Consider the following 19874-nt stretch of genomic DNA (forward strand, 5'->3'; position numbering starts at 1 on the left):
AATTCCTACTTATGCATTAGGTATTCAAAACAGAAGCCTTAATTGCAAGTTGCAAACTCTATAAACGGCAGGCAATAAATCTCAACAACAGAGGATCAAAAGGAAAGAATACCCAGTAATATGCTTGCTTTTATCTAAAACCAGGACACATTAGTCTGGTACGAGATCTCAGTTGTTAAAAGGAAAAATTTCCCTCAAGCGACAGATTCTGTGAAATACTTCTGTATTAGGACAATTAAGAAAATACAAACATTTCCACTCAGGATCACTGTCAGTATCCCACAGCTCAGAGACTGACACTGGCTTCTGTCTTTTCACAAGAAAATGTCTTTATGCCTCCAATTTGTACACACAAAAGCATAGGACTATTGAAAGACACTTCTTTTAATAAGCACTCCAAAATTTTCATTTCAAAATTTCCTAGAAGAAATGGACAACTGAAAGCATTTTTACCACATCTTCTGTTTTCTATAAATTTTTGATTCTCTTAAAATCAGACATTTATATATCAGAAACCCTTCTGAGGTTGACATTTTGTAGCAGTATGCAAGCCTCATATAACGACTTCATAGTGAAGCTAGATGAAGAGGACATCTTTATGTACAAACCCAGCACATTCACTTCATGTTGTACTTATTGATCAAGAGATCGTTTAAGTATAGAATTTGTATTAAGGGCTAAGGAATTAGTCCTTTGGGAACATGGAAGTGAGTTCCTTAGTAAGCTCAGAAACATGAGCTATCTCTCCAGAAAAATTAAGCAGTGGGAAGATGACCTTTTGTTTCAACTACAGGATATAAGAATTAATTACTTTTTAAAGAAATTACTTTAATTTACTTTTACACGTGCTTGAACTGAAACAGTTTTTCAGCTCCTATGAAGCAAAGTCAAAAGTGAATTACTCATATAATATGTGTGTGTGTATATATATATATATAAAAATAATTAGAGAGTTTCAAAAAGGTCCAAAGACACTCTGCGGAGCTGCTGCAACAGGGATAGCACAGCCTGCACCCTCTCAGCACTAATTCCTGACACAAAAACATCCCCAGCCCACGACATTAGGAGGAGCAAGGAGGCCAGAGGCTAGCGTGGCACTGCTCTAGCTCAGTTTCTAATGGGATAATGAAGTGCGATTTCAGGTAGTAACAGCTTCCTACTCCACATCACAGGCCTGAGGCCATGTATTCACAGGGAGAAAAAAGCTGTCCTCGGTAAACAGATTTCACTTGGACTGAAAATTTTCAGTGTTTATTCGCTGATTTGTTTCAGGAAAGCTGTTTCAGTGGCTTCCCTGCCACAACTGATTCAAATACTTTCGCTAATTATTTGGAACACACCTGAGATTTGCCCAGCTGCTGCAGTTATCTGGGACTCACCTAACAAGAATCACCAACTGGTAAACAAGGTTCTTCCATCAGAGAACTCATTGGATTTATTACACAGGAGCAAGGCTCACTGCCATCTACATGATTGTTTTGAGTGAATCTAATTGCAGTGTTCCCTAAAGCATAGCAACACTCCCTCCACACCCAGCCAACCAAAATAGAAAAATCACATCCTGAGAACAGCAGCAAGAGACAGTGAACAAAACCTGGCCTCCCACAACTTGTGTCATTAGACCAGACAGCTCTCTGAGACAAAATCAGCTGGGAGACTAGCACTCTGGAAGACATTGATGCCTTCCCATAAAACCCAGCTAAAGGGTTTCTGCAGCAGATGTCTCCTACATCCCTCCCTATGCCAAGGGACAGAGATCTGGCTGGTGCTGCCCCAGAAAGTGACTTTGAAGGATACATGGCCAGCCCTCCCTAGGTGAAAGGCAAATTCACATCATCCTCCATGAATCTCCTCTACAAAGGACAGCTGCAGAGACAAAGAGGGAGTTTTTAAGTGATCTCTGTCAACACAAGGACTGGAAGATACCCTGTAGTTACTGTGTTTGATGTATGAATGCTGGAGTGAAATTCCTCTAATGGAGTTACACACAAGGTTCCACTATATAATTTTATGGTCTCTTCTGGAAATAATATATGATTTCCTGTTCCACGAGTGACTTAGGAAAAAACACAAAACAGAACAAACCACCAAGTTAAATCTGTGTGTAAAAGCCAAGATTAAATAAATTCTTCAGGCACTAAGTCTGGCTGACAACTATGGCATCCCTTGTGTATCCTCAGCTCTGGACTTATGAAGTTTACAAACCTAGACAAATAAGAACATATTATCACAATATTTTAAGGTCTTCCAACATCAGAGATGTTTTTGCCTGGCCCCAGAACCCTATTCATAAAGGGTTGCAAAGCTCTCAGAGGACTTAACAGTGTTGTCTTCTTCCAGAAATTCTGGTGTTATATTTCCTCTAAGCATTAAAACAATTTTTAAAAAGTATAAATGTTCCTTATTGGCTCTCCACAGAAGGGAATCGAGCTACACTGCAATTTGTCCCACTTCAAAACACAGAGACCCACCTGCCTTTTGAAACAGAAGTAATTCAGGGCAGTGCATCTCAGCTGTACTTGCAAGGCATGTTAAATGGGACTCGACTTCTAAAAGCTGCTAGGTCTCTTAAAAAGCAGGAATAATAGTAGTTACAGATGGATAAGAGCTAGGAGGTCACTGAGCCCAGCCTGCTGCCAGGGCAGGATAGAGTCCCCAAAGACAGCACAAGCCAAGACTTCAACTGATACTACACTTGATCTTAGCCAAAAGGTCAAGAAGTGATGATGGGAAGGGGGCTGAGGATAAAAGCAACTGGCAGCTGTCTCTGTGAGCTCTGCAAAGGAGATTCAGGCAAACCTCTCTGGAATAATACTCGGAATTTATAACGTTAGGCAGATGGTATTTGACTTGCTGCTCTCCGCACATAATCCTGAAAGGTCTGTGCCAGTTCTCTACTGTAATAACACTGGTTTGCATGTTACAAGAAACCTGAAGCAGCATCAATAAAGTGGTCTCACAGGGCCAGTTTGCTGACACTATTCATGCCCTTAATGCATACAGGGTTATCTTTAATGGCAGAAAGTACCTTTTTATCACTCCCCAATGACTGTAGGGGAGATGATGCATCCTCTGACCTTATTGCCCATACAGCATGAGCTTTGGCTGAAGAATGGTAAAGAGAAACCTTGCTTTTGAAGTAGGAAAGATGTATTTCCTTACCTTATTTCATCTTCATTTCAGACAGGACTGCGTTCAGTCCTGCCTACAGGATGACTTCCCCTTGTCCCTGCCATGATTTGCCAGATTTTATCAGGAAAGTAGCTTACATACATTACCTCTGTAGTAGGCAATGCTGGCATTGCAATTTCTACCTAAACACCAGTGTGACATACTAAAATATTTGTTGATCTCTGTAATAATAATTTACTGAGAGAATCTTTATTTAAACTGTCAGGAAACTCATCAGCTTTTCAGAGAAAGAAGAAATAATTAATTAAAAAACATGATAGCACCAGAGTTGCCCTAATTTTCAAATGCAGACCTGATAACTGTACCAGAGAGGTCAAGGAGAGAGGCCAAGAGCATTTTCAGAGGAACACAGGCCCTTGCTGGTTTTGCAAGCCCTCATGCCAAGGTTTTGTCTTAACATCCATGAAATCTAAATGAAACTTCTTGGGATCAACCTCACCTAAAACTAGATTTATAAAGGCAAAGTGATCAAAACTCATCATCTAAGTGCTTTCCAAGATCAGTGGACAGGGACAAGCAGCAGAGCATAATTCAACAGCCACCTTGGTAGACATCTATCTACCTTTGAGTGAGATGATGTGACTTGATGTTAATGTTTGCAGAGACACTTGACTTCTCTGGAGCTACCATCTGTCAGTGGGAAAATGAATTCTCTTCTGCTACACCTCTCATGCAAAGAAAGCAGAGTGGTGAATCCTCCGATGGCAAAAGAAGAATTCTCCAAGGACAAAAGAACAAGGCACAGAGATACCTTCATCGACTACGGCAGCAGTTCCTAGATCACAGATCTCCAGGCAGAGAGCACAGGAGAGAACTAACACCTGTTCTCCTGCTAGTTTCTTGGCATTACCTGAACACACAGAAAGAGAAATGCATAAACATTGTACAGAATAGGTGGCTGTTAAAGTGGACAGCGCATGCCAGTGACAGAACTTTTAAGACCATGTGCAGTATGTGTGAGAAAAATGGACCTGTCAGGTAACATCGCACAACCCCGTGTAGCTTCAAGGGACAAAGACTGCTCAATTTTTAATTTCTCTTGTGAATAATTCAACACAGGGGTAAGAAATCTTCTTGAATAGATGAAAGATAAGAGATAAAGGCCTCCTGCTCCTATTCATATTCAAAATCACTGCCCAGCCAACTGGGTCTGTCCATACAAAGTCCAAGTTTCCATATCCAGCTTTTTCTTGCAAAGTTTGAATAACCTGGATTAGTCAGAAACCTGTTCTATGCTGGTCACGAAAGACATTAAAATTCAAACATTCAAATAAGTATTTAAGATATTTAAATTTCTGATTATTTAAAATATATGGAGTTTTACCTAAACTGAAACATACTGTGAATATTCCCAGCTGTTCCTCAGCAATGACTTCCCTAAGCCAACTTGCAAAAAAACACTGTCTGTCATAACTATTTTAAATCTTAAAAAAAAATCCCCATATCAGGGCAAGAGTGAACTTTTAAAAATTTGATCAAACTGTATTCAAGTTCATCTTGATTTAAAGGATGATAAAAATAAAACATACGATTTTTGCTATTATTCCAGCACAGCTGATTAGGATGTTTGTAATTCCCAGGGAGCACTCAGCCCAAAAGGTCTTTTATAAGAAATGTGTAATCACAGGTTTTTTTACTGAAAATATGTGTTTATCTTTAATCACATCTTTAACTGCATCTGAGTCAGGATGTCTGCAAGGCCAAAAAGCATCTGCAGTGGTGGGGTGGATAATCAAATAATGGTAAGACATGACTTCTAAACTGTGTGGACTACAGTCACTTCAAATACATATGAACATTAGCAGGACTGAAGTATTTCCATCTTTGCCAGTTTGTTGCTAGACAGGTAACTTAAAATGATGGAAAGCCTAAATCTAGTATTTAAGCAGGGGCAGTGGTTTTTTTAGACTGGGAAAAATGCTGGGTTTCTTCTTAATATATTATGACATATGAGCATGCTGTTTGAATATCTAATAAAAAGTAACATTATTTAAAAGGAACTAACCGGAAGTAAATTTCAGTTGTAGAATAAGCAAAATCAGGGAGGAAAATGAACTGGTTTTTGAGGAAACTTCTTTAGTTCATGTAAAGCTTACAGTGGGATAGCAGAATATTGGAGGCAATAAGGTGTAAGTCTTTTCTTACAAGTTGCTGAGCAGCAAAATCCTTGGTTAAATTGCAAGCATGCCATATTCCGAATGCAGGTGTGCACATCTGGTGGGGAGAAGGCTGGCATATGCAGCCACAGAGGTGTGCAATCACATCCTCATCAGTAAGCAGCATCAGCACTCACCAGTTAACAAAGGAACTGACTGGTGAAAATTGAAAAAAGATCTTTCACAAATTTTTTTTCTAAATCTGGTTGATTGACACTTTGCAATCTGTTCATTGAGAAAGACCTATTTTGGTAGATTTTGCTCTTATTGAGAACACTTTTTGTGAAAAGCTTGGGAAACTGTTGAAGTGTTTTGTGCTGTCAGTCTTCTAAGTGAAAACTGCACTTTTAAGATCAGTGGTGGTTTTTCATTTCCAGAGTTAAGGTACCTGACAAAGAAGAATCAAGAATGGAAAAACATGTAAACCAAAACAACACATAGCACTTCACCCAAATAGAAATATTTCTAAAACCATTAGCTTGCAAAATATTGAACTTGACTTTTCATTCAGACTTGAGTATTTTTTGAGCTCAGAAGTTTTTCATGAGATAGAAACAATTTTCCTTCTTATTCCATCCAGAGTGACCAGTCAGAAAAAACACCCTGTTTTCTATTACTATTTTTGTCCCTAAGTTTTTTCTTTCCATATTTCGTCTCTCTTATTTTCTTTTTTCCCCCACTTTTCCTCCTTTCCTTTCTTAAAATGCCCTATCTATTGCAAAGCAGAAGAAATTTGAGTCTGGAACCAAAGATGCTTTGCTCTTCCTCTCCTTTTTTCCTCTGTTTATTCAGAAGAAGTAAGAAAAGAGCTATATTAAGCTGAAATTTTATTCTGCTGTCCTCTGTTGAACAAAAGATAGTCCACTAAAGCCACTAAATCACAGATAACACTTCTCTGGGCAACATTATTAGGAACTGACAGCTGGAGATAAATGAAGATCTCATCTTTTAAAGAAAAAAGTACATTTAATTTCCTTTGTACATAAAATAGAGAGCACAGCATTGTGTATCTGAAGATAAAAAGAGACCCGGTGTATGCTGGGTGCCATCCTTAAGGGGATACAGCACTGGGTCTGTGTTTCTGAGCTTACATTTTACTGGGCATATTCAAATTCATTTAGAAACCACTATTTTTCAATTCTTGGTAGACAATGAACTTTAAAAAAAGAGGGTGACATTTTGCAGCCACCTCCATTAGAAAAGAGCAGCTCAGAGACTGAACTGTTACTTTTTAGGAGGAACACTGGAAGACAGGACAGAAGAAGGAGGGAGAATGGGTCTGTAGGGCAGAGAGACGGGTTTACCCCTGACCCTGTGTGGGATTAAGCGATACTCCTGGGAGCCACTGGGCCCCCTTCAGGTTGATACCATAATGGATTTGCTACTGTACACACACAATGGAGTTGGTATCAAACATCAAGGATCTCATCAAGTACCTTGAAACAGGCATGCTACAAAGGTATGGCCATTTTTTTCCACTGAGGCACATCGTGCCAGACTCCAAGTATGCCAGGTAGAAGTGCATAAATTTCTCCTACAGAGGCACTGGCAATGCACAGTGCTCCCTTACTTCTGGGGACTTTTTTGGTGTGGTTTTTTTTCTTTCTCAAGTGATCTGTGACTACGACACATATACTACTCACATTTGCAATGTATAACCATATTTTACATGTCCATTCTGCAGCACTACCAGCTGCTGCCTTGGTTGAATTTAATTTTAACACATCTCCCAAGCAGCATGGAAACCACGAGGGTGAAACTTTAATTACCTGTGTTAAACAAGACAGTTAAACATGCAGTTAAAACACATATTCAACAAGAAAATATGGTCGGTCTGATTCCAGTGGTATGAAAGACTGCTTTGGGCTCCTGGGGAGAGTACAAGTTCTAAGAAAAACATTTGTATGGAGTTTTTGTTTCTAAGTCTAGAGACTATTTGTATGTTGGCTGAGTCTGGTTGCAAGTCCTTGTAAAAAAATGAAGGCCTAACAGTAAGCAATTACCTTCCTTTGATTAAAACCTTCTAGTTAGCTAGTCTAAAATTAGAGTGGAAATTTTTTTGTGAACCTTACTCCACTGAAGGATGAAAAGCGGTTTTCCACTGAAAACACTCACAATAAGCAGCCTTTGCAACCATAAAAGCTTAAGGAAAATAGGAAAATTTTTGGAACATATTTATGTTAAAATAGTTATTTTGCTTTCCTAAGACTTCAGATCATTCCAATTTTTCCTCTGTTTCTTCTCTTTTTTTTTTTTTTTTTTAACCCAAGTGGATATAAAGTAGTTAGTAGCAAAGGATAATATTAGGCTTTCACATTTTTTGCAGAAATAAAACCCTCTGGAAAATACAGAATATAAAGTGAAACTTGCCCTGGACTTGTGCTGGAAATTCAAACATAGCAAGTCAGAGCAAATGCAAGATCATTAAGAAGTACAAGGGTCTGTGCAGTTATTTCAGAAGGTAAAACGTCCTGTTTTAAGTTTCACCCATACATACGCACATACAATGAAACAAGAAGTGTCCATGTAAAACATCCAGTGAACACTGACCTTTAAATCACTCCAAGTTGCTGCTTCTCTGTGAAGAAATGGATTTCTTCCTCTGCTTTGTGGGACTGGTCCCCAGGTTATGAGATAGGTTTAGGCTGTTCTTCAGAAGTTTCTCCATTCTAAATTCTGGTCTAAAACTCCCATCACTCATGTCCTATTACACCATGACCTACCTTTTTTGGGTAGCTGGACCCATCTTCAAGACCTTGGAGGATCACTTTTAGCAAGATTGTTCCCTGCATTTTGATTCTCCAAGTTTTTAACAGTGACCTGCTCATCCAGATGTATTTCGTAGCTTTGAAATTCAACTGCTGTGCTATTCAGTAGTTTAGAAGCCTCATTTGCACCACAGTAGCTACAGCTTTTGCTAAGGCTCTCCTTCGTCTGTTACAGATGAATGAAGATACTGAGCGTGTTCTCTTTTGGGTCATCCGTGTGTCCGCACATTCAAAGTGCTTTAGAAAAACCACACTCAATAGGCAGGATCCATCCACAGAATGATCTCACACAAAGAACAGGTCAACATTTGGAGCTGCAGACAGTTGCCACTGGGAACCATCCAGACAGATACCCATGTATCTGTGGTGCTGTGCTGACCTCTCCCTATCTCTGGAGCCTCGTGCTCCCGATTCCCTGCACTTCTACACCCTACTGCTTTTCTTGTTACGTAAGACCGCAAAGACCAACCTGGCTAATTTTTTTCTTTGAGAGAAAAACACTTTCTCCCTTATTGTCAAAACAGGGATTTTGAAACTAATTTTTCAGTCACACAGACACCTAGCCAGACTTCCTTCTTTTATTTCTCATTTCAGCAAACAGATTAGATCTGGCTTCTTCAGTCCTCTCTTTTACCCTTGTAATACTTAACACCTCTCTCTAAAGCCTTGTTTTCATTCCTCTCAGACCTGTATATGCCAGTTACCAAAGAGGATGCAAAAACGTCAGTCAGTGCCTCAGACTGACAGTTGCACTTAATTACCTCCAAAACCCTCCAGCCACAGACGTGTAGAATTACAATTCAGGAATTGAACAAGGTTGTCTCCAGGTGCCTTGGAGATAACCAGAAGTGCTGTAAGTGGCTTTCAAAAGGATAGTTCAAAGAAGCAGCCAAACTAAGCATGAGTTCTGAACCAACTGAAGTTTGCCTCTCCTGCTACTGTTATGAACTGTAATTGTCCACATTTCTGGAGTGCCTTCAACTAGGTTGCATGACAACTTAAGAGACTTAATTGGCTCTCAATGCGCCTTTCAAAAGTATTACTTCCAATTCAATGGCTAAGAAAAGAATAGCATAAAACATGAAGCCACTATTCAAGTGCTTGGCAATAAAGATAAATTGCTGAAATAGCTCTTCCCCTTTTATGAAAAGTACAGCTTCTGTTCCAATTATTATTAGTTTTGGGTTTTTTTAATTCATAAATGAGTCAACAGTATTAATAAAAATGGTGGAATTTTATTTTAGTGGACTATCAATAAATATGGGCTGTCTTTTAGAAGGAAAGTTGAAGAGGAGAGCAAGTTGGAAAGTTTTCCAACTACATGTCATTGCTTCTCAGAGGTGCTAAGATAAATCCATCATTTTCCAGAGATGGCACTTCAAAGGTAATTACAAATATGTCCTCAGAAACTACAAGATTTAGTGCCTCTGAAAAAGGGAAGGGTGGGAGGACCTCAAAACCAGCAAACAATCCACTAAAACTGGGTTCTAAGTTATGACATAAGAAATGTTGTCCATATAAGTAATTATTTACAACTGAATTCAAAAACTGATGAAATGACTGTTCCCAAAACAGTCTTTGCAGAAGATCAAATTACTAACAATATGCAAGATATTTCAGTGAGTATTTTGTTCATCAAGAAAACTGGTAAGTTTAACGGCTTCATGCAAGAGAAATATCTTTGCTTCTTCCCCAGAAGTCAATTTGAAAAATTAGCTGGATGCTTCTTCACTGAACTCTCTCAGCAGAAGAGTTGTCATGATGTCCTCTAACAAACATTTAGCACACAGAGACAAATATAAAAAGACAAGCATTTCAGAAGAATCCATGAAAGATAAAAAATTTCTGTGCACATGCACAAATATATAAGTAGTAATATATGTAAGATGAGCTTTGCCACTGCACAGTGGTTCAATAAGATTCTGCTACAATATTTACTAACAAAGAAACAGCACAGTTTTTAGTGAGGAAGAGTGTTTCCAACTGGAAGAAGTTCCAGTGCAGAGGTCCTGCCTGCAAGAAGGTATCGATAAACTAATCATAAAAATCTAAACACGGCTAAACAAATGTTATTTCACCACTTATCAGCTGACGTTCTGTACATGCCTTTATACAGTCAAGTCCCTGAAAATGAAACACATGAGTATTATTTAGCCAAGAATGGACTTACTGTTCCAAACAGCTCATATGCCTGTGGAGTCCCTTCCAAGCTTAAAAGCCTGAAGTCAGGCAGTGGCTCCCTGAAGCAGCATTTATCTGGTCACACACATCTAGATGACAGCACTGTTGTTCTCATTAGGATGACAACTTCTGGTACTGACAAGTGATTCTTGAAATGTTATTCCTTGCTGACGCAGTTTTGAATGTTAGAGATGAAAAACAACGGGATATTCTAAGTAGAATCATCAGCTTTTTTTAATTGAAAATTCACATATACAGCCTGTGGTACTCTGCAAATGGATGCAAACACAGAGCTTCATGTAATACAGTGCCTTTTGGACTGATCTCACAGTTACTTATACATACACCAGCATGAACTGCTCGGTGCAATTGCTCCCATGTCTGTTCCTGACACTGGATTAAAAACTAAGTCCACCCAGAGACTTTTTTTTTCAGAGGCACCAAAGTAGGCTTGTTCAGTCACTCTGCTTGAGACGGAGAGCCTCCCGCCGTTGCTGCTGAACAGTCCTGGAATCTTCCCACATACTGGGTCCTCTGATGTTCTCCCAGTTATTCAAGTCAGACTTTTCCAGCTTCTGCAGACAAACAACAGAAATAACAGTGTCAGCTTGACACATCCATGATTTAAAGTACTTTCATCTACCCTGCACGAGAAGTTCAACAAGGAGGAAAAAAATCTAGTCATTATCCATGCAGCTGTGTAAATGAGCAGGATGGGCATTACTGCATCTGCTTATCAACAGATAAATAATATTTAAGGTCAGGAAGCAAAGTAGCATCTGAACACGACTGAAGATATCTTGTATCCCCTTTCTCTCTTCTCACCTTGTTTTCCAGATATTCTTCAACTGCAAGTGTGCCAAGCATTGAAGTAGTATGAGTGATAACCATCGGTATAGCTCAAACAGAAGAATAGCAATTAGCGACCTCAAGTATTCTGTCAGCACAAATACAAAGCAGAGACAAAGAGAGACAGCAACAGTGCAAACCCCTTCAATACATGTGGTTTTAACTTGAGACATGTGCAATGCTTTCTGCTGACTAGTTTCCCATGGCACCCAGCCATTGCAGATAGGTCTCTTACGAAGTCATACATCAGATATCTGACTGAACTGTCAGATACTTAGAAACTCTAGATTTAATTATCCCTTTGCCTGCTCCTATCATCCCCACTCAACAACTGCAGTATTTATCTAGACTCAGAGGCACACAAAAGCAAAGAACAGGAGCCCTCCTGACCTCACCTACCAAGTGCTGCAGTTGAAGAACACAAACACACACCGTATCTGATTCACAGTCCTACAGGCAGAGGCATAGAAGTCCCTTCCCAGCAGACAGAGACCTCAAGTCTCACACACCAACCTGTGGAACAGCACACTGGACATGATAGGGAGACTGAGGAGAGGGTCTGCACCACTGCCAGAATCAGGGCTGTTCTACTACTGAACAGAGCAACACTGCATACCATCAATGCAGTGGGACTTAAACCTCCGTTTTGTGATCAGGGCCTCATCTTAGCAAATGCTGTAAAAATATACCAGAAGATACTTAACCCTGCCCTGAGCATGTGGTCTAGTTTTCCTACTGTCAGTCATTCTGAAAAATGGCAAACACCGAGGGACTTGAATAACAGTTGCAGAATAATTCAGCAACTATAACAGAATAGACCTCCTGCTATTAGTTCATGTTATGTAAAAGTTTCCTGCCACTTTTACAACTGAGGAAATTGCAATGAGGTTAGTCAGATATCAAAAGAAATTAGGCACTGATCTACACAAGATATATCAGAACACATGCACAAACACAGCAGACTTTCACAAGGTAGGAGCAATGGAACTATTTTGTACAGTAGAGTTGGTATAGGTCTTTCTGAAGAATTGTCTTGACTACTTTACACATCTTATGCTTAGCTGGTACTTCATTTCAACTGGAAAGGATCTGAGCTGACATGGGAGGAGGGAGAAGGAGAAAGGTACTCATCATCCCATGCACCAGTGACTATCCCTTTTGATTGCAAATTCAGAATTTAACATCTGATTCTAAAGGAAGCTTCAAGGAAACTACACTGAAGATAACATGTGCTTTAACAGAAGGGAAGTGTGCTGATTTTTTTAAACACAAAGGTCTCACACAGCTGTGAGGCTCTGAACTATTCCCAAAGGTGTTCAGCTCCCAAAATCTGAACAAGAATCAACTTTTGAAATAAGTACAAAACTTGTGGTATCTAAAGACAGGCTACATAAAGAAGTCTATCAAAAGAGACGTGTACTGGAGATCCTTACCTAAAGTTCATATTATTTTGTCCCTGAAACTTCACAAAGTCTTGTTAGAGAGGAGGTTTGTCCAAAACAGGAATCATTTCAAAACTATACTATCTAAACAAACCAGTACCAGAAAGTATCTTGGCAGTTTCCAACAGAAATCATAAAGGTACCTAGAAAACACACTGTGATGTATTGATAGAATAAAACAACCAAGGGTTTGTACAATGAATGGCATTTCCTGAAAAGACAAATAAGATCTATTGATCAATTAAAATATAAAGAAATAAAGATTCTAATGTATACATAGACTGTATTTTTATTTTTTATTCTCATTATATTTATAGACATCATTCATATTTTGTGTCATATATAAACACTGTGTAATGTCTCACTGCAATTCAAGAAGAAAGCAGCTCCCTTACTGGCATGTGACAGCATCTGCAAAAATTAGTAGCTTATGGGACAGGTATCAGTCATCAGAAGGCAGAATGATTAGACATTCCAATTTTCTGAACTGATGCTATCTTATTTTGGAATAATAAAGGACTCCTGTTACATGAGGATAAGCTTAAGAAGGAGTATACCTGCTGAAAGGGGACCTGAAAATCTTTTCTGCAATGCTTTCAAACTTCATAGCTATTTTCACATATATCTACGTGTTCTGGTTTTATCTGGGGTAGAGTTAATTTTCTTTAAAGTAGGTAGCATGGAGCTATGTTGGATTTGTGCTGAAAACAGTAGTGTGGTAGCACAGAGATGTTTTTGTTACTGCTGAGCAGTGCTCACACAGTGGCAAGGCCTTTCCTGCTTTTCTCCCCACCCACCAGTGAGCTGGGGGTGCACAAGAGGGGACACAGCTGGGACAGCTGACCCTAATGGACCACAGGGATATCCCACACCATATGGCATCACGCTCAGCATATAAACCTGGGGTAAGAAGAAGGAAGGGGGGACATTCAGAATGATGGGGTTTGTCTTTCAAAGCCACCATTACAGGTGACGGAGCCCTGCTCTTATGGGGATGGCTGAACGCCTGCCTGCCCATGGGAAGTGGGAAATGAATTCCTTGTTTGCTTTGCTTTGCTTACACACGCGACTTTTGCTTTACCTTTTAAACTGTCTTTATCTCAAGCTATGAGTTGTCTCACTTTAACCCTTTTGATTCTCTCCCCCACCCCATGGTGGGGGAGTGAGGGAGTGGCTGCGTGGGGCTCAGTTGCTGGCTGGGGTTAAACCAGGGCAGCACCTCACATGCAGCTGAATAAAACCAGTGACCTTTTCGCTTGGTCACTGACATGAAAATTCATACAGCAGTATCGCCCCATAATGAGTGGCTACATTAAATGTAGGCTAAAGCCATGTACATAGCTACACATTTTAAATTCATCTTAGTGCTGAGAAGTAAGACCAGATCGGCAGTCCCTTCTATCAATTAGATGCAGCACAAGCTGCAAAGTTACAGAGGAACTTCAGGTTGCCTGATATGTACAGTGAGAATTCAGGCAAGCAGCTAGTTGTACTCTCAGATGAAGTCAACCTCTTTCATTCTATCTGGCTGGGTCTTTTTAAGTTCTTATTTTGTTTCTTTTCTTCATTTTAGCCACCTGGACTCTGCCTACCCAACTTTATAAAGACATCACATAAAGATGTTTAACTAATTCCAGCTTTTATGAAACTGAAATTTGTATGAACTGGAAGTCTAAAACCCAGAGACTTTTTTCTCTCAATTCAAATGTACTAAATAGTCAATCATTGGAGACTACAATGAAATGTAATCAGATCAGATCAGTACCACTTTTCCTGCTTGTCTCAAATAGCCCAAAGGATATTGAAAATTAGCTGTTTAAAGTAAGATCAGTATAGTCCATTAAATCTACTGATTCACTCCCTAAATCAGCTAAACTGCCTCTTAAGAGTACAGGACTGACAGAAGCTGTAAATTCAAGAAAAAAAATGCAGTTATGCAGACAAGCACCATGAAAAAGAAAAATATGTTCAACTGTTTGCTACACTTGACTTTTAAGACTTCTGTTAAACAGCTTGACTGGTGCAAAGGTACCAATAAGGACACAAAGAGACCTTCACATCTTAATTGCTGGTTCAAATGCCTGTCTTAAGTAATAGTTGTAATCCTCTATCAGCCTTAAAATAAAATAAAATTTTAAAAAGAGTTTGAATGATACTCTTGCAGGATAGTCTTCATGCCACAATACACAAACTGAAGTCTGCAGAAATTCATTTTGAGCTCTTACTGCTCAGGCTGAGTTAATTCAAGGTGGTCACTTCCAAAAAAATGTTTGGCTTTATTCTCAGTTTCTCATATGTGAAAGAAGGGATAAGAGAACCCTGTTTACTGTACAGCTTGATGAAATAAATTCTGTGATGAGCACCACAGAAAGAAATGGCTCTAATTCAGAGAGACAATTATTTCCCACCATTATAATAAGCAAACCCATTTGCAGGCAGAAGATGAGCCAAAGCAGTGTCCCTTTCAACTCAGAATATTCTGTGACTCTGTGAAGGAATTAAACCAACTGAATAGTCTGCTTTTGCAAAGGTGTCAAAACAGCTTGAAGAGTCCAAAGGTATATTGAAGAGCTCTATGATGCTACATAGATGCACAGGTACAGAATTAAGGCTAACACTGAATCTGCTGTCTTGTGCATGACTGAAAATCCTAACTTCATCATCACACTGATATGACCTTATTCTTACTACTCCTTCCCAGAGCCACCTTTTTGACATTTCATTTTCTTAATATAAACTTGGTGTTACTTACTTTGTTTAGGAAGTGACATAATTTAATATCTGCAATTAGTGATTTATTAATCTGTGATTTAATAGCCAGTGATTAGTGGTTTAATCCTCAGATTAAAATTAAGTGTTTTATTCCAACCAGAGAATGTTTAGTTTTTATGTTGTTAGTATACAAGCAAGTAGGCAAGCAGCATACTGTGGCCAGAATAAGATATTTTTTGTTCATTAAGGGAAGAAATGGGGGAAGGTTTTTGCTTCTAAGCATCCAGGGAGCTGCTTCTCTTTTTGGCTTTGCTGAAGACTGGCAAAAACCACAATGATGAAACCAGCAGAGGTTTTGTTGCTTACTTCAGTGGGATCCACTATCATTCATCTATGGCACAATTAATTAACCTATGGTGAACTGGTTTAAGAGATTCTTTCCCCATGGGTTATTTTCCCTTTAATTATGCCAATTCAACACTACCTGGGGCTGTACTCCAATCATAAAAACAAACTAATTTTAGGAAAACAAATTCATACGGTTTATGAACAAATCCTATATAAGTACAGGACTGTGCAAACACTTGAACTGGCACAGCTGAAGGAATCATGGGGTGGAGAGAGAAAAGAAACATCCTCAAGTGACTATCTGGTAAAAGATGTGTATCAAAGAACTGCACTGCCAATTTTTCTGTGCAATATTTTCCCAATATGAAGCATGAGAGCAGAACTTGCCTCCATCTAAGAGCTGTCACAGAGTTTAATTAATGTTCACAGTGCTCTCCTATTGTTTTGTGTGAAGGTGCTACAGTGATACAAATTGCTCACTAAACTAAACAATTATATCACTCAAAATGACATGATTATACAGCCTTGAATTTTTAACATAACAGGATATAACATTAGACAGACTTGCATCAGGAATTAAGCTTTGCCATGATTTCCTCCTAATTTACAAGCAGTTTTCCTTCTTAAAATTAAGAATCTCTTAAAAACCACATTAAATCTCAGTGGATAACCCAGTGCCATTTATAGATTACACCTGCAGATCACCCAAGACGGACTTCTCAGCCCAAAAGATCCACAAGCTTCATGGGTAAAGTCAACAGAACTCATGCATGCGTCATTTACTTTCAGCATATCTTCTTAAGCAAAAATAAAACTCAGAAAAGCTCCAGCATAAATAATAGCATGACTGGAGCAGTACAACTTCAAACGTCCAAAATGCAGCAAATTCCACTTTTAATTAAGAATGAAATGCATTTAGGATAGTTTTCATTTCTCTCGTATACAAAAGTTTTATTAAGCTATGGTTATTGTGCCCCAGAAAGAGAAGTGCTGGTTACTAAGATTTATCTCTAAATTCACAATTTGGGAGACCTAGCCAAGTCAACAAGACCAAAGAATTTCCCAAGTCTGACTGCTTGATCCTGCTAACTAAACTTACCATACTAAACTTTGTAAAGGTATGTCCTAGTTACTGCAGCACAACTCTCTAAAAGAGGAGCAGCCAGGGACAGACTTTTGGGATGCTTGCAGCATTTTTTTCAACTATATAAAGGTGAACTTGACTGAAGGGGATGTGTGATCTTTAACAGTGCAGGAGACCAGTAAGAGCAAAAAATGACAGTTCTGTTGCTCCTAGAAAGAGCACACAGATTTCCACAGCATGTTCCTATCTGGAGCTCATAAAACCCTCCCATCAACACAGAAAAGGTTTATTTCAAACATCTTTCCAGAATACTTGGAAGTGTGGACAATTTCTTTACTTTCTGTATATAAAATCTGGCACAGTATGTCCTTCTAATGTAGATAAAAAGATACTCTAATAAAAAAAAGAATGAGGTGTACCGGCATCAAAAAGTATTAGAATCATGAGTCACACATGGTGTTTCTTCTTCTGAAGAGATCTGAAAAACAAGCTTTTGCAGGTTTCTTATGTGAGAAGGAAAAGCTGTGATGAATGCCACAGCGAAGGGCCAAGAGTTACCACAACAAGAAATGATCAGTTTCCACTGTGAAATTACTAACAGTAGTGTGTGGGCACAGGAAAAGAAACAGCTAGAGAAGGTTTACAACAACAGTGTCAAATTAAACTTAAATCCATGCCATTAAGTAACCAACCTAAAGTAACCACACCCCTTCAAATCAACAGTCAACCTTACTAAGAAATCCTGCTGAATTGGTGAGTTAAACCTTCTGCCTCTCACATGCTCCCCCTCTACCCTGGTCTCAGTACAGGTAACATTCACACAGAGTTAGTGTAGTTTAGGACTTCTGTTTCTCATCTACACTTTTCTGCTCATTTTCCACTCATCTCTCTTCCAGAACTTGCTTATCAGTTTATATGTTGAAACAGAATGCTTTTCCCTGTGAAAAAACTATGGTTTTGGCTAAATGTTAACAGGGCAACTTCAAACCTTTCAGCCATAAGTAGTTTTTCATTGACATCAATGGCTACTGTTAGATTTGTGCTGTTGGGCAAATTTCTCACAGGAAAAAAAATCATCCTATTTCTTCTTTAGGGCTAACATCCCCTGCCTATCTGATGAGGATAGTAATAGGAGTGTTAGTGCCCCACTATATTGCCAGTGACAACAAAGCTACTTCTCAGCAATACTGCTGAATGTACAGTACACATTTGTCATATAACTCTTTCGTTCTATCAGAACCAACGGTCTTCAAATCAGTAAGACTTCCATCTGAGAAAGACCAAGGCATCTATCTAAATTTTTACAAGAGTGAAGAGGAAGTTTTAGAAGGTAAGGTCTAGGGTCTTTCTAAAGTTGGAAGATTGGTCTTGAACTGCATTGTGCTTAAAGACAATTTATGTTATGAAATGAAGCAGTAGACTCTTAATCTTTTGTAACTAAAATAGAGTTAACCTGTAACCTTCTGAAAATAAAGCATATATCAGGAATTATTTTTGGGACCAGCAATACTCACAGGATGTACATAATGTCAAAGTGATTTATGTGATATGGTGCTTCAAACACCAGATACAGGAACTGAACTGGTACAAACTAGTGGTCTGGCAATTAACCAGGACGGCAGACAGCACGTGCAAGAAGGAAAGGTCAAAAGTTTATCCAAGAGGAAGATCTTGAGTTTTCATCTGAAGACCCTCAAAGACCCTCTGGATGATAACGTGCGTGCACAAGGAGGCAGAAAACCATGTCAATGAGTTCTGAGAAATAATCAGCTTCACCCTGGCCATTCCAAGAAATGTAATGAATATGAATACTGCAACTGTATATAATACACATACACTGTTCCGACAGGTGGACCTTAGGAGGAGATATCCCCCGTGCTGCCCGGTGCTGTAATAAAGAGAACACATTGCTTAATGACACTCCGTGGTCATTGAGTTTCTTTGCTTCAGTTAGGGCTGTAAGATGGTAGAGAGGGACACTGGCTCTCCAGTGACTTAAGGGGAAGATGCTACGAACAAGGGGGGTTATTACATATTGAGTTGCCAACAGCATTTCCCTCAGCCTTTAAACTTCTTTGAACAGCTATACCTGGGTAAAACTGAAGTCTTACCAGGCACATGATGAAGTCAGGGGTTGAATTTGGGAACTTTTGCATTCCATTTTTAGAAGTCTGATTATTTAGCTAAAAAGTATGCAAACTCCACGGTCAGCCTCCATGAGTGTCTCGCATTTCATTTTTCTGTATGATCAGTAGGCCTTAGGACAGGCATTGACCCACTCTCTGACAGTAACCTGCTATAGCAGAGTAAATTTTATAGTATAGTTTGAACATTAAATAATGATAAGTAACAATAATTTGAGAAGCAAGAACATGCAAGAATTGTATAACAATCTTTTGAAGCTTCTTACATTTAGACATGATTGACCATGTGTCCATGTTTTGTAAACGAGACAACACACAATGCTGGCCCTAACATGGTAAGAGTTGGTCAGTTCCTCTGAGATTAAAAAAACAAACATACAGGAAACACAAGCAGAAGAGAGAGTAGAAGTGGTGATGAGATTATTTATAATATGCATTTGTGTGTCCTGATCATGTTTGCTGTCTGACTGCACTGTTAATCACCTCACCTTGTTTCTCATCTATGAAAAATCAGTGTCTTCTTATGGGATAACAAAAGTGCAAATGCAACATATATGAAAGAAACAGCTCACAGTTACGGAAAATCCTATGCAAAGAGACGACCAGGAAAGAATTTACAGGGCTATTAATTGAGATGAATTCTAGAAATAAGACGAGTAAAAGCCAATACCCTGCAAACTTTCCTGTCTTTCTTTCTGCAAGAAGGCTTTTCCACCAGAACTCTTCCTGGGCTATGCCCATCACCAAACTCGACCTTCTTGTGTTTCTCTATCAAAAATTATGAACATAGTTTATACTTCAATATATACTTCAAATTATGAACATAGTTAATACTTCAATCATATGCAATCAAACTATGGCACACGAAACTTTTGAGATGTCAAGAAGAAAAGGTCCAGACTGTAGCTCAGCTATGGACTGTACATACACTCAGAATAAAATGCCTAACATAAACTGTTTTAACTAAAATCCTTTCCCATGGCAGTTTCCATTAATGA

General features: G+C 38.9%; 2 protein-coding genes across 5 annotated transcripts in view; both read right to left on the minus strand.

Annotated features, from left to right (window-relative positions):
* Positions 1-10443, minus strand: part of SLC8A3 (solute carrier family 8 member A3) — a 147771-nt gene extending 137328 nt beyond the window's left edge. For all 3 annotated transcript variants that reach the window (XM_050336982.1, XM_050336981.1, XM_050336980.1), the window contains exon 1: positions 10287-10443. In XM_050336982.1, the coding sequence (XP_050192939.1) occupies positions 10287-10303 (17 nt within the window). In that variant the 5' untranslated portion in view covers positions 10304-10443. The remainder of the gene's footprint in view (positions 1-10286) is intronic.
* A 70-nt stretch (positions 10444-10513) lies between these two features.
* Positions 10514-19874, minus strand: part of LOC126651272 (cytochrome c oxidase assembly protein COX16 homolog, mitochondrial) — a 46918-nt gene continuing 37557 nt past the window's right edge. For both annotated transcript variants that reach the window (XM_050336994.1, XM_050336995.1), the window contains exon 4: positions 10514-10872. In XM_050336994.1, the coding sequence (XP_050192951.1) occupies positions 10753-10872 (120 nt within the window). In that variant the 3' untranslated portion in view covers positions 10514-10752. The remainder of the gene's footprint in view (positions 10873-19874) is intronic.

Source organism: Myiozetetes cayanensis, unplaced genomic scaffold, assembly GCF_022539395.1.
Source record: "Myiozetetes cayanensis isolate MyiCay16 unplaced genomic scaffold, myiCay2020 scf6-25, whole genome shotgun sequence".
Taxonomy (NCBI): Eukaryota; Metazoa; Chordata; class Aves; order Passeriformes; family Tyrannidae; genus Myiozetetes; species Myiozetetes cayanensis.